The sequence below is a fragment of the Panthera pardus genome, unplaced genomic scaffold, assembly GCF_024362965.1.
Source record: "Panthera pardus isolate Hobbes unplaced genomic scaffold, ASM2436296v1 HiC_scaffold_7, whole genome shotgun sequence".
Taxonomy (NCBI): domain Eukaryota; kingdom Metazoa; phylum Chordata; class Mammalia; order Carnivora; family Felidae; genus Panthera; species Panthera pardus.
In genome coordinates, this window is record NW_026527002.1 from 53,928,723 (window position 1) to 53,944,645 (window position 15,923).

The window sequence follows — 15,923 nt, forward strand, 5'->3', positions numbered from 1 at the left end:
ATGGCTTCCTTTGCCCACAGTTCCTTCTCTGAGTCTTTTGTACTTTGGCTTTCTCCAACCACTCACTGTCTTGAAAAATAACTTTATTCTCTTATCTTTTCTAGCTGCTTCCATTTTGCTTAAAAAAATGATTAATTTGCTTAAATATTATGCCCATTTTTTTCATTGCATTGTTGTTATCCTTTTTTTCCCCTTAAGCCCTTACAGTCTAGTTTTGATCTTCACAAAAACTTTCCCAGTGACTTTCTGACTATCAGTATCTGTCACTTCCTGCACATCACCAAGTTCTTTGGGTCCTGCCCTTGAAATGTCTCTTCCATCAGCTTTCCCTGCCCTTAGTTTAATTTAGACTCTGTCCCTCACACCTGGAATATTACATCACCTTCCAATGTGGACTCCATTCCTCTATTTTCCTCCCCTCACTAATTCGTTCTGCATTAATTTGTTAAATCAATCAAACACTGTTCCTGAGTTGTGACAGGCACTGTACTAAGCGCTCAGCACACAAAATGACTTAACCTCTGGGTGCCTTACCTGCAGGAGCAGCCAGGTAGTGGAAAGGATGAAGAAGCAGATAGGAGAGCCACAGCAGACATGATGGGCCTGCAGTGTGGCAATGGTGGGCACTGACAGGGCATGAGGTAGAGTGTGTTGGGAATCCAGAAGAAGGGCTGGGAAAGTTGAGAGAGGTGTCTTTTTACCCAGTTTGCATGTGACGTTGTCATTTGAACTAGTATTTAAAAGAGGAAAAAGATTTGCCAAGGGAGAGATGAGTCAAAAGGGAAGGTCAGGAAGACACAGAAATAACTCCCCTAACCTTACCTCTGTTGAAAACACCAGTCACACACTTCGGTAGATAAGACACAATCAGGCACGGGCACACACGTCTCTGTAAAGTCAGGGGTACTTTCTACTTGGCATCCTTCGCTCTGTGCCTAGAAAACCAGCTAGACACTCAATAAATGTTTGCTGAATGACTGAATACATGAGTGAGTATATTATAGAATCGAGAGGTCCTTTTGCTGTGGCTGGAATTGGAGGTGTTTTGAAGAAGTGGTAGAAATAAGGCTTCATATACTTCCCCTCAGTCTTGTCTTTTCCCTACTCAGAAACTTCCAATGGCTTATCAACCTCAGCACTGTTGACACTTTGGGCCTGACAAGTCTTTCTTGTGTGGGGTAGCCCCTTGTGTTATAGGATGTTTAGAAATATCCATAGCCACTCCCCACTAGATGCCAGTCGGACCCCCATTTGTGACAGCCGAAAATGTGTCCAGGCATTGCCAAATGTCTCATGGGCAGATATAATCATTCGCAGTGGAGGACCACTGAGTGTGATCTTCAAAGTTTTAAGTGAATGGCTTATTTGAATACTTTATAGGAATTAGTCCAGTTCTCTCTAAACAACTGCAGCACTGGGAACATATTTATTTAATTGAAATGCATTTATAAAATTTGCTCACTCTAAGAAAGAGTTAAACACCATTTTCGAATTCCTCTTCAGAATATTGTAAGACATTTAAAAATTTCCTAGTTTATAGATGGAGTGTTCAGAGAGCATAAAAAAATGCACTGAAACAAGATTATGTTGATTTAAATTAATCTGGAAAGGTTTTTTGTTGAAATTTTTACAGACACGGTCAACGAGAGAATGAAAAACGCACCATTGCATCCGTATCTGCTGATGGCACAAACGTAGTGCTCACTGACCCGCTGAATTACACACACTTAGGAATCACTGTCACACTCCCTGATGGAACTCTGTTTGAAGCAAGAGCGGAAGTTGGAATTCTCACAAGGAATATTTTAATAAGAGGATCTGATACTATGGAGTGGAATCACAAAATTCCAGCATGTCCTGATGGATTTGACACTGGTAATTTTAGCAACCTGAGTGTGTCAGCTTGTAAATTGTTTCCAGACATTGTAAAAGTGCTCCCTGGGAGAAAAATCACCCCCAGTTAAAAACTGCTGTTGAAAGAGCATACTAGGTTATGCTCTAGTACTAAATAAACCTCAAATGGCATTTCTCTTTAAAATGAGAAAGGTTTATTTCTCACTCATGTGCACGTGTCCAATATGCTCATTGTTATGATTCTAGGATATAGGCTGATGGAGACTCCACCTCAACATAGGCCTCTGTGATCTCGGGGACAGGGCAATGGGATGGCCAGGGAGTCAAGCAATAGCAGTTAATCACTTTGGTCCTGAAGAGACGTGTCTCTTCCACTCAAGTGTCATTAGACAAGAAATGATTCCATAGCTTACCTCAGTTCTTATATGTGTGCCTGTGTGTGTATGCGTGTATATATAGATAGATAATAGATAGATAGATGCTTTTATGTAATAAAAATACCATTACAATATGATGTATAGTTAAATATTAAGAAATATGGTTTAAAGATAGACTTTTCTTCAGTGGGTTATATTAGAAAAGGTTCTCTGGATTCAGTGTCACATAACCTACATTCTGATTCCAGTTCATGAAACCTAATATCATCCTGTTTAAAATAAGAATGTTTCCTGTTCTGCCTACTTACTGTAGTTATAGGAATTAAGTGGCAATATGCATATTCTAGTGCTATACAAATATAGGATTTGCATTATGTTAATCTCCAAATATTGGGGCAAAGCTTCAGAGATAGTAAGAAAAAAATATCTTTATTAGTATTAATTTAACCAGTCAAATATTTATTTAGTATCTTTGAAAAATGCTGAAATAGGTACCTTAGGGAATGCAAAGGTGAACGAGATAAGGTACTTACCTTTCTTACTCTCTAGAGGAGGAAATGATGTGAATGCAAATAATATCCCAGGATGAGATTAAAATTATGTATGAATAAAAAGGTATAATTAGGTATGGGGGATCTATATAATTAGAGGATTTTGCCATGGTTTTTCTTTATGATATCTTAAAAAATATTTTTCAAGGTGAATTTGCTACACAGACATGCTTCCAGGGAAAGTTTGGAGAAGAGATAGGAAGTGACCAGTTTGGAGGCTGCATTATGTTTCATGCTCCTGTCCCTGGTGCTAGCATGGTAACTGGAAGAATAGAATACGTAGAGGTAAGACGCATTGTTAGTAAATCACAGTGGTTTGCCAAAAGTTATCCATGGCAGTGACTAAGCACTGAACTCCTGCTGTTGACCAGATGCTGCTTATGATCTGGTAGAGGAGACAGAGAAGTAAACAGACAATTTTGATACACCCAATTATTCACCCATTTAAATCATGCCAAAATTTTGTTTATTTTTCTCACACCCCACATAAAATTCGTCAGCAAGTTCTACCCACACAGCCTACAAAATATAATGACCTGCATCCACTCTCCCTCCACTACTGCCACCCAGTCCCTCACCCAAGCCACCGTCGCCTCTCACCTGGACTACTATGATTCCCTCCTAACTAATCACCATGCTTCCACCCTTTCTCCAATAGAATCTCCATGCCACAGCCAAATAAACTTTTTAAAGTATAAATCAGATCTTGCTGCACCCTGTTCCAATGGCTTTATATTACACCTAAAACAAAAAGCCCAAGTCCTTCCCATAGGACCCACACGATCTGTCCCCCAGCTGGCCTCTGACTTTATCTCCTGTGACTCTACCCAGGCTCATGCCATACTAGCTGCATGGGCCTCCTTGTCAAGCACATTTCTGTCTCAGGTTCTTTGCATTTGCTCTTCTTTTTGCTTGGAATGCTCCTCCAGCAAATGCTTGTATGGCTCACATTCATTTCGGTCAGGTGTCTTTCTCAAATGTCCTCCCTTAAGAGAGGCCTTTCCTTACTGTCTTTATTTGAGATAACTGCCCAAACCTGTTTTCCTTCATTTACTCATAGCTCCTGACATATATATATCTATTTTCAATCTCTCTCCCTAGAACATAAACTCAGTTAGTTCAGAGATTTTGTCTTTCTGGTTTTCTACTGATTGTCCTGTAGCTGAAACTGTGCTTGGCATACAGCAGGTTCTCAACTGATTGTTAATGTAACCAATATGTGAAAAAATGAATACGCAAGTTATCCCCAGGAGATTAGGAGCCCCTCTGTAACTTACTCATATTCAGTCTATATAATCAAAATTTAGCACAGTTTTTATCAGATGTTCAGTAAAAGGGAGGAGGATAGGAAGGATGAAATGATGAAAGGAAGGAAGGGAGGGAGAGAGGGTGTGTGTGAGAGAGAGAGAGGAATAGTAAAATCCGTAAATCTATTAAATTGGAGACACCCAGACTGCAAACAACGTATTGAGGGTGGTAGAGGCAACACCTGTATCTCCCTCTTTCTAGGATATGTTACACATATGTGACATCTGAGATATGGACTAAATAAGGTCAGGGTCAATCTGTGTATTGATTGTTAGTAATAGTTTTTTATTTTTAGATGAAAAATGAAAATAAATAGATGCCCTAATATTTTTTCTAACATTATGGGATCATATTACTCCTGCACATTTGCACACGCACTCCCACACACTGGTATCCTCTGTATTAAATTAATGGATTATAGACCTACTGAAAGAAAGCACAGCACAGTGGTTAATAAAAGCACCAACCTAGAATCAGACCACCTTTAATGGAGTTTAAATGGAGTTTTATGACCATGAAAAAGATTCTTAGCCATCGTAAACTTCATCTGTAAAGTGAAGTTGGTGACAAATGGCTACCTTGTAGGACTGTGGTAAAGATTGATCATGCATATAGGACACAGCACAATATCTGGCAATCGGTAAACATTCAAGAAATATTTGTTATTATTATATAAGAATCAGAGTGAAGGAGAAAAATAAGTCTTTGAAAGGTTTTATATTGCCAAACATGGAAGTTTAGTAATAGATTGAGGTGAAAAACAAGATTCAAAGATGGCTTTTGTTCATTCATTCATTTGGTAACAAGTATGGGCTGTTATATATTGAATAAAACAATGTGGATTGAAGGTCAAATAACAGATTTGAAGGATAAACATTAATAATATGGCAGATATAAATGTATCAATAATAATTAATGTAAAATTGGAGATTGTTATGAAACAAGAAAATATAAGCCAGGCAAATTATGAGTCTTTGTGTATCACTAAATAGCTATGATTTCTGGGCTTGACAGATATTCCATGCTGGCCAGGCTTTCCGCTTGGGGCGATATCCAATTCATTGGCACCTGCTCGGAGATTTGCAATTTACATCTTATGTAAGAGGCTGTGCAATTCACCAGGCCTATAACAGAGCGGTTACTATCCATAACACACATCACCTGCTGGTTGAGTGGAATATTATATATGATATCAAGGGAGGAGCATTTTTTATAGAAGATGGTATTGAACATGGCAATATTTTGCAATATAACTTGGCAGTCTTCGTGCAGCAAAGTACTAGTCTTTTGAATGATGATGTGACCCCAGCTGCATTTTGGGTAACCAACCCAAACAACACCATACGACACAATGCAGCTGCTGGAGGCACTCACTTTGGCTTTTGGTACCGAATGAACAACCATCCTGATGGGCCATCCTATGACCGAAACATTTGCCAAAAAAGAGTTCCTCTTGGAGAATTCTTTAACAACACTGTTCATTCTCAAGGCTGGTTTGGACTATGGATATTTGAAGAATATTTCCCCATGCAAACAGGATCTTGTACTTCTACAGTGCCAGTGCCTGCGATATTTAATTCACTTACTACTTGGAACTGTGAAAAAGGAGCTGAATGGGTCAATGGAGGAGCCCTTCAGTTCCATAACTTTGTGATGGTAAATAATTATGAGGCTGGAATCGAGACCAAGAGGATTCTGGCTCCATATGTTGGGGGATGGGGTGAAACCAATGGAGCAGTGATTAAAAATGCAAAAATAGTTGGGCATCTTGATGAGCTGGAAATGGGGTCTGCATTTTGCACAAGGAAAGGCCTGGTTCTCCCATTTAGTGAAGGCTTGACTGTATCTTCTGTACACTTTATGAACTTTGACCGTCCCAACTGTGCAGCTTTGGGAGTGACATCCATCACTGGAGTTTGTAATGAAAAATGTGGAGGTTGGAGTGCAAAATTTGTTGACATCCAGTATTTTCACACACCAAACAAGGCTGGCTTTCGATGGGAACATGAAGTGGTACTGATTGATGTTGATGGTTCACTTACAGGTAATGTTATATTCTAATTTCTGATAATATACATTGGAAATATGTTTATGTTTACACAGAGAGTTGAACTGTCAAAGCAGACTCACATGAGTCACAGATCTTACCCAGCATCAAACTTTGGCAATGATTTAAAGATATGGGTCAGCACTAGGCACAGATGAGACACTCTTTTTGTGGAAGAAGCCCAAATTGTCAGGTGTAGCCTTTAAAAATATCCTTTATCCTTTTTTTTTCCTCTTGCATTTGCACTTTGGTTTGGATTAACAGCAAATTTTGAGGAATATTTATGGGAACTTTGACCACAAAGGGAATTTTTTTGCTTATTCATTTTATATTCAGTTAATTATACAGATAAGAAACTGTTTACATGATTACCCAAATTCTCTAAGCTAATCATGCCCCATCAATGTATATATTCCAGGTTTATTTACATAAGCAATGTAAGCAAACTAGAAATATCCTGCTAAAATACTGTAAAAGAAAGGAATAAGTTACAGGGCTACTGTTAACTCTTTCCTCTTTTTTTTTTTTTTATTTTTTAACGTTTATTTATTTTTGAGAGAGAGAGACAGAGTGCGAACAGGGGAGGGGCAGAGAGAGAGGGAGACACAGAATTTGAAGCAGGCTCCAGGCTCTGAGCTGTCAGCACAGAGCAGGATGTGGGGCTCAAACTCACAAACCATAAGATCGTGACCTGAGCCAAAGTCAGACACTTAACTGACTGAACCACCCAGGCGCCCCAGTCCTTTTCTTACCACTCTAAATTCTGAATTTGAAATTAGTTCAAAGAATATGTTAACTGTAGTACAAAATTCAACATAGAGCATGCCACATTTTCTGTAACTATTCATAATTTCTACAGTTTAGTATCTGTACACATTTTATTGATATATTTGTCTAAATAAGATCACAAGGATTATGTGTGGGATTCTGCATAATTCTTTAAGAGATCATTGACAAGTAAATCTACAGATATTAACAATTTACTTTTGAAAGACTTTGTAAGATGGAAAAAGATTCATCTCAGTATTCAGATAGACTTAGTTCTCAACTATAGTTGTTGACTTTTGACTGTTGTTCTAAATGTGGCTTTTAGAGGGAGAACATTTGGGTGATTCTCATTTATAAAAATTTGTATAACCTTTATTAGTTTATCTAATTCATTCAGCTTGGGTATTTAATGGTAGTTGGCAGTCCATTGGTTAAGAGTACAGGCTCTATGGTCAGACTGCCTGGATTTGAATCCTTCTGTGTATCCTTGAGTAAGTTACTTATCCTATTTCCCATCCTTATTTGGCTCTCATGGATTCTTCAGATCCTGTGTTTCATCTACATCTACAATAATCTCCCTAACCAAAGAATCCACTGCAAAGCTTCCATATGAGGTCCTATTACCCCATGCCAAAAAAATAAATTACCAGGACTTTTAGATTTTGTTACTGGTACTATGGGTCACAGTAGCTATATGTTGTAGACAGTTTGGGGTTTTGTTGGTTTTTTTAGTTTTCTAACATGATACAGGAAACATGCTGTTTATGTCCATCTCCTAGGTCACAGAGGACACACTGTCATTCCATACAGCTCATTGCTGGACCCTTCCCACTGCACACAAGAAGCCGAGTGGAGCATCGGGTTCCCTGGGGCTGTCTGTGACGCCTCAGTCAGCTTCCACCGTTTGGCATTCAACAAGCCTTCTCCAGTATCTCTGCTTGAAAAGGATGTGGTTCTCTCAGACTCTTTTGGTAAGTGAAATACAATAGTTTAAACTAGTAACTTAAATATTTTTCTATTTTCATCATCATCTTTTTGAGTTGTCACTCACTATTTGGAACATGGAAAAATTATAATATTTTTATTAGTCATTATCAGGCAGGAAACAAAAAACCACCCAAAATGGGCATGTGAGGATATGGAATAAATGCATGGACCAGCATGATGTTCTGCTGCTCAAGGAACCTCCAGATAATATTACTACAGAGAGTAGGAAAGTTGACATAGTCCTTGGAGCAAGACGGTAAAAATACACTGTTGTCCCTGCTAGTGAAGGCAGAGCCTTTTGATTATATTTGTTGATTGAAATGGGTTGGAGGGGCATTTGCTAGGTCAATAGCTGTACACCCAGGTGCCAGGGATTATTGGTTCACCGATTTGTTTTAGTAATGATATCATACCTGGAATATCAGATGAGCTTGACATCATTACCTGACTAGGTTGAATTAATTTGCTGTCATTATTCATGATCCCTCTGGCATTTGCACCAGCCAAACAAGTTAAATGAGAATGTGCCCTTTGGTTGAGAGATGCAGGAGCCCACCGAGAACCCCTTACTTCCTCACAGGGAGAGAGTCAGGGGACTAATGAGCTCATTACACATTCCTCTCTGCCTCTCTTCTTCCTCTGCTCCCCACTGTCCAAACTCATGAAGAATAGTGGACAGTAGATCTGCAGGGGAAACAGTAAGTATGAAGCAATTCTTTTATAATTTATTACGATGTTATCAGCTATTATATTTAACTTTTAAAACATTCCTACTAGAGTTTCTTCCTCCTATGAATTGAAAAGGTCATACAGCAACTCTCTGGGTAATGGTTATACCCACTATCTCAGTGGCTTAAAGACATGAACCCAGCAGCCATTCCTTTTCTTGTGATTACCAGATGTCTGGGATGGAGTAACATCACTTAAACTTTTAGAGACTGTGGTACAATAAACAATATTTTAAGCAAAGTATCTATGAATGTTTTCTTCTGATTAAAAACTGAGAAGCTAAAACAAAAAGGAACCAAACACCAAAAGCAAATGAAGCTATTTTGTCTGATGAGATAACACATTAATATTTCCCATTATTATGTTATCAAATAGTTACTTATGATAAAAGTTTTAATCATATCTTCAAATACTTTATGACTGAACATTGGCTTTTTATAAAACGTGGTCTAAGATAATTTTCCAGAGGACTCAGAGATGTACAAACCACCCTGAGGAAATTATTTTAAATATACAGCATAATAAAAAATATATATGCCTTTAACAATTTTTCAGTAGTAATATTTAAACATTTTGAGTCTGTAGTTTAGGGTTTGTTTTTTGTCATTGTTGGTTTTTTGGTCGTGGTGGTGGCGGGTAGCGATGATTTTAGAAGTTTTTATTTGTGTTATTATTCATTTTTTAAAAGTTTATTTATTTTGAGAGAGGAAGAGAGTGGGGGAGGGGCAGAGAAGGAGAGAGAGGCTCCCAAGCAGGTTCCATGCTGTGAGCATGGAGCCCAACTTGGGCTCAAATCCACAAACAGTGAGATCATGACCTGAGCCGAAACCAAGAGCAGGACGCTTAACCAACAGAACCACCCAGGTGCCCCGTTTGTTTTTATTTTTGATTTAAGAAGTCTAATATTTCTGAATTTATGAGACTATAGCTTTCTTGTGAAGTCTCTCTGTGCCTTTTTGTCTGATCCTTTCAGGAATAAAGATTTTTATTTAATTACTAAACTGAACACCTTGGTGGCAAGATCTATAAATTTATCTTTCTGTCACCCACATAGCTCAACACAAGACATTGCGATAGTGGAGACTCAGTAAGCATTGAATTACAATGGAATTAGTTGTAGTACCCAGACCAAATTACAGAGTAGAGAAAACATCATGCCAGGTATTTTCCTTTATAATGTGACATAAAAAATAAATCAATTTTCATAGTCAAGCAAATTTGACTATTTTTATTTTATCTCCATTAAATCCAGATAAAATTACTTAGTACTAAGAATTAAAAACAAAAAAAAAGATCACTTGTTCTCATTTTATATATATACTAAACGAATCAAAAGTTCAACAAATATACTAGAAAAGTGGGAAATAAGATTTGATATAACTTTACATATATCTTTAGATATCTTTATCAAAGGGTCTTATACATGGTGATGTGTGTATCTTTATGTATATATGTATGAATATACATATCTTTATGAATTCATATGTAAAGTTAGACCAGATGGCAAATTAATTTTTGACACTGTTAGTGATACTATAGACCAGATGGCAAATTAATCTGAGACACTTACTTTTAATGATACTATTTTTTTAAATATCAATTTCAAATTTCAGTCCAAGATGCTTAAAATCAACATGCTGAAAATGAATGCATCTGAAAAAAAATTAAGAAAACAAAAATAACTATTAAAAATGATAATTAGTTTTATTTACAAAACAATCATGAAGGAAGTTCAGCTTAAAGTATAATTCCATGCATCAGAAAAACTTTGGTGGAGGTTGGTTCTGCCAAACATAGAGCAAATTCTAGGGGTTGTGGATGATTTTCATGAACTCTTATCTAAGTCAGCTATTGCTTCCTGACAGACTGTCCCCAAACTTAATAGCTTAAATCTACAATCATTTGTTTTCACTCTCGTGTCTGAGGACTGGGGGTTGGGTGATCTTGGCTGTGCTCGGCTAGGATGCTTTGCCTGAAGGTGAGGAACCAGTGGGCTCTGCTCCTCCCCAACAGTTGAATTCAGGTTGTTCCATGTGTGTTTATTCCAGAGCACATGCTGAAAGGAGAGCCAGCTCCCTGGGGCAGGATCTCTGCATTGCAACCAGAGGCTCAAGATGGCAAGGCTCACTCAGCTAGCACTTTTCAAATGGTTATGAGTGTCTGGTCCCCCAACATCAATAGGCCTGAGGAGTCTACACTGCACTTAAGGAAGAGAGAGGAATAAATACTCACTGAATAAAATTGAAATCATCATAGTTCTTCTCATACATTGGAGGTCATTTGGAACTGTATGTTTTCAGGGTCTCTGCTCATGACCTTTTTAAATGCAGTGCTAATTAACAAGCTTAAGAATTAATGAATTTGTTCCTCCTTAATATTGGAACTTTTTTGCCTCATTCTCCAAAGAAAAAGGATGAGAGTTTATTTTATAGTCTTTCTTGTAGCTTCCTCTTCCTAAATTTATAAGGGAAGAGTTTGCAAATTTAGCATAAAGTTCAATCAGAGATGACAAGAGAGAGGGAAGGGAATGGAAAAAATAGAATGTAAGCAATTAATCATAGATCTCTTCTTTACATTGTAAGAATTCTTTTCAAATCTTTAGCTGAAGTTGTCAGGCACTCTCTCATGAACAAGAATTACCAAATTAAATATTTTTTTCTCATAACAGGTAGTTTAGGTCCCAAGTTTGTTGTTCACAAAATTTAGGGTATCATGGCCACTGTTCATGGTAAGTCTGGTGGCAACCTAGATCCTTAAGAGCTTTAAATCAAATCTTTCCATTAGTACTTGTTACTCAGATTTTGTTAACTCAACAAATACAGGAAATCTAATAAAGAATTAGAACTTATATTGACATGCCCTGCAAATGAAGCATCCTGAAGAATTAAGTTCTTAAAAGAATAGCAACACAGTACATATTTTTTAAAAATTTTTATGTATTTATTTATTTTGAGAGAGAGAGAGAACTCACGCACAGCGCAGGCACAGAGAGAGAGGGAAAGAGAGAATCCCAAGTAGGCTCCACGCTGTAAGCACAGAGCCTGGCACAGGGCTCAATCCCACGAACCATGAGATCATGACCTGAACCAAAATCTAGAGTCAGACATTTAACCAACTGAGCCACCTAGGGACTCCTCAAAAGAATTATATTTTAGACCAATAATACTTAAAGAACTGTGTTAATATATTTAAACACTTTTGCCATAGTGGTCATAATCATCATCATGTTTGAATTTTATCTTTCCCTAAGGAATAATGATGTCATCTCAGTTCAGAATTCTAAGTGAGAAAGCATTTTGTATTTTAGTTAAGTGGAATATTAAACATTGGGGCCTTCAGTTAACAAAGACATTTAGAATATAAGTAATGAAATGCTATGTTGACTTCTTCAGAGACTTCCGTTGACTTGGCTAATATTTGACATTTGCACTTCTTGGTAAAAATAGGAATTTTCTAGAGATAGAGATCACTATTATTTGTTTGTTTTGCATTCTGCTATAGGCACAAGCATTGTTCCATTTCAGAAGAAACGACTGACTCATATGTCTGGATGGATGGCTCTGATTCCAAATGCAAAGCACATTAACTGGTATTTTAAAGATGTAGGTCACATAACCAACATATCCTATACATCAACATTCTATGGATTTAAGGTAAAGAGCTATAAAATTCATCTTCTAATAATTATGATTGCATATAACACGAATGCAGCATGGAAGGTGCTTGCCTCACATGCTGACCTGCACACACTTCATGACCCACCCTGAATCTAAGCAGCCAAAAAAAAGGAACCTTGTGTAGGAATCGAAGTCAACAATCTCTGCCATATTCCCATAATACTAAGCTGGTGTCCTTTTATTATCACCATAATAATAACTAGCATTTATTGAGTGCTTATGATGTTCCAGGTACCAGTCAAAGGCTTTATAATTTGTATTATTAAAAATTTTTTTAATGTTTATTTATTTTTGAGAGAAGAGAGAGACAGAGCACGAGTGGGGGAGGGACAGAGAGAGAGGGAGACACAGAATCCAAAGCAGGCTCCAGGCCCTGAGCTATCAGCATAGAGCCTGACACCAGGCTCCAATCCATGAACTGCGAGATCATGACCTGAGCTGAAGGTGAACACTTAACCGACTGAGCCATCCAGGTGCTCCTATAATTTGTATTTTCATGTATCAAACACAAAAAACAACAGGCCAAGTCCTCTATGCCTACCACCTAGATCTATCTGAATCTAACATTCTGTGTATATTTACTTTTGATTTTTTAAAAAAAAAATAAATATTTTTAGATAAAATGGAAGTCCCCTGTTTGGCTTACCCTAATCTTATTCCCCCACTTTCCACCTCTGGTGGTAAACAGTATCCTGAATTGGGATTCATATTCTTCTACTTATACTACAGACGTGTAGCCAAAAACAATACCTATCATTGTTTTAAATGTTTCAAACATTATAGAAATAAAATATTCTCTAGATATGTGTGTATGTGTATGCATATACAGAGAGAGAGAGAGAGAGAGAGAGAGAGAGAGAGAGAGAGAGACTTTTGTTGCCTTAGGATATAGTTAGCATTATTTCCATAAATGTGTAAATGTTACTAAACAAAATATGAATGCAAAATGACAAACTAAAACCACAACTTAGGTCTTAATATAAGCTGTATCTATATGTCATCAAAATTAATGTATATTGTGTAGGATATTACCATATAAAAGAAATCATATTTGGGGGAAAACTTTTATAGGAAGAAGACTATGTAATCATATCTCATAACTTCACTCAAAATCCTGATATGTTTAATGTTCTTGATATGAGGAATGGCTCTTCAAATCCATTGAGTTGGAATACTAGCAAGAATGGAGACTGGCACCTTGAAGCAAACACAAGTACTCTGTATTACTTGGGTATGTGTTCATTGGGCAGAAGTGATTCTTTTATCTAATGCTTTGTCTAAAGGAAGAGAAAAATAGCTTAATGAGCAAATATGCCATACAGTGTCCTGCATATAGCAGGAATCAAGAAATGTTTGCTGAGTGAAAGGATTAGAGACTGAATTTATGTTGAAAAGGGCCTTGACAAAATGAACAAATCAGGAGACTATAGATGCTGGAGAGGATGTGCAGAAACAGGAACCCTCTTGCACTGTTGGTGGGAATGCAAATTGGTGCAGCCACTCTGGAAAACAGTGTGGAGGTTCCTCAAAAAATTAAAATAGACCTACCCTATGACCCAGCAATAGCACTGCTAGGAATTTACCCAAGGGATACAGGAGTACTGATGCATAGGGGCACTTGTACCCCAATGTTTATAGCAGCACTCTCAACAATAGCCAAATTATGGAAAGAGCCTAAATGTCCATCAACTGATGAATGGATAAAGAAATTGTGGTTTATATACACAATGGAATACTACGTGGCAATGAGAAAGAATGAAATATGGCCTTTTGTAGCAACGTGGATGGAACTGGAGAGTGTGATGCTAAGTGAAATAAGCCATACAGAGAAAGACAGATACCATATGGTTTCACTCTTACGTGGATCCTGAGAAACTTAACAGAAACCCATGGGGGAGGGGAAGGAAAAAAAAAAAAAAAAAAAAGAGAGGTTAGAGTGGAAGAGAGCCAAAGCATAAGAGACTCTTAAAAACTGAGAACAAACTGAGGGTTGATGGGGGGTGGGAGGGAGGGGAGGGTGGGTGATGGGTATTGAGGAGGGCACCTTTTGGGATGAGCACTGGGTGTTGTATGGAAACCAATTTGACAATAAACTTCATATATTGAAAAAGAAAAGAAAAGAAAAGAAAAGAGCCTTGAGTTGAATTAAGAACTTACATTTTATTTTTTATAAGAATTTTTTAACGATTTTATTTATTTATTTATGTATGTATGTATGTATGTATGTATTTATTTATTTATTTATTTATTTATTTATTTAAGAAAGTGAGCTGGTGGGGAGAGGGGCAGAGGGGGAAAGAGAGAGAGAGAGAGGGAGGGAGAATCTCAGGCAGACTTCATGCTCAGTGCAGAGTCTTACACTGGGCTCAATTCCACAACCCTGAGATCATGACCTGAGCTGAAATTAAGAGTTAGACGCTGATGGGGCGCCTGGGTGGCGCAGTCGGTTAAGTGTCCGACTTCAGCCAGGTCACGATCTCGCGGTCCGTGAGTTCGAGCCCCGCGTCAGGCTCTGGGCTGATGGCTCGGAGCCTGGAGCCTGTTTCCGATTCTGTGTCCCCCTCTCTCTCTGCCCCTCCCCAGTTCATGCTCTGTCTCTCTCTGTCCCAAAAATAAAAAAAAAATAAAAAATAAAAAAAATAAAAAATAAAACGTTGAAAAAAAAAAAGAGTTAGACGCTGAACTGGCTTAGCCACCCGGGTGTCCCAGAACTTACATTTTATGTTTGAGATAACACCAACACTGTTACACATGGCCCTGACATTTATTTCACAAAATTAGAGGAAATGAGTACAAAGGAAGCTGTCAAATATTTCGTTTCCATTTTTATTATTTTATTATTTGGGGCAATTATAAATATTTAAGAATACATTTTGAGTTCCAGAATACTTGTTTTGTCAAGACAGTTTGCTTCTCAATAAGACATGTGCATTTCATCAGAATTTTTCCATATGTATTGCATACGTTTGAGCTCTACCAAGCTACTATCTAAAGAATATTTTCAAGTTGCCATGGTTTTGTCTACATTCAAGTTCTTTAGTCATCTTATGAATTTACTGTTTTTAAATTTTTTTTTAAATGTTTATTTATTTTTGAGAGAGAGCACAAATGGGAGGAGGAGCAGAGAGAGAGGGAGACAGATGATCTGAAGCAGGCTCCACACTGACAGCAGACAGCCTGATGTGGGGCTCAAACTCATGAACCCTGAGATCAGGAACTGAGCTGAAGCCAGACACTTAACCACTAGAGCCACCCAGGTGCCCTGATCATCATATTAATTTAAAATACTTTCCTTCACCTCCAGTGTCAGGAAGAAATGAACTTCAGCAGAGCCAGCCCATTTCTGGGACCCTGGATCCTGATGTGAAAGATGTTATTATTAATTTCCAAGCTTACTGCTGCATTCTCCAGGATTGCTTTCCTGTACATCCCCCATCAAGAAAACCAAATCCCAGGAAGCGACCAGCCACATATAAGTATACAGGCCTTTTGTTTGTTAATACCTTTGATAGCACTTGATGGTTTTCACACCTCACTCTTGGTTGAGAAAATAATGCCCTGGACCTACACAATGCCTTGTAAGTCACCAGGCATGTCCACACTCATTACTTCACTTGGGCCTTAT

General features: G+C 37.8%; 1 protein-coding gene across 3 annotated transcripts in view; it reads left to right on the forward strand.

Moving 5' to 3' along the window:
- PKHD1L1 (PKHD1 like 1) overlaps positions 1-15,923 on the forward strand; it is a 157,735-nt gene that overhangs the window by 84,792 nt on the left and 57,020 nt on the right. For all 3 annotated transcript variants that reach the window (XM_053896133.1, XM_019467844.2, XM_019467845.2), the window contains exons 47-53: positions 1,634-1,875; positions 2,931-3,067; positions 5,105-6,134; positions 7,685-7,876; positions 12,123-12,274; positions 13,370-13,529; positions 15,603-15,774. In XM_053896133.1, the coding sequence (XP_053752108.1) occupies positions 1,634-1,875; positions 2,931-3,067; positions 5,105-6,134; positions 7,685-7,876; positions 12,123-12,274; positions 13,370-13,529; positions 15,603-15,774 (2,085 nt within the window). The remainder of the gene's footprint in view (positions 1-1,633; positions 1,876-2,930; positions 3,068-5,104; positions 6,135-7,684; positions 7,877-12,122; positions 12,275-13,369; positions 13,530-15,602; positions 15,775-15,923) is intronic.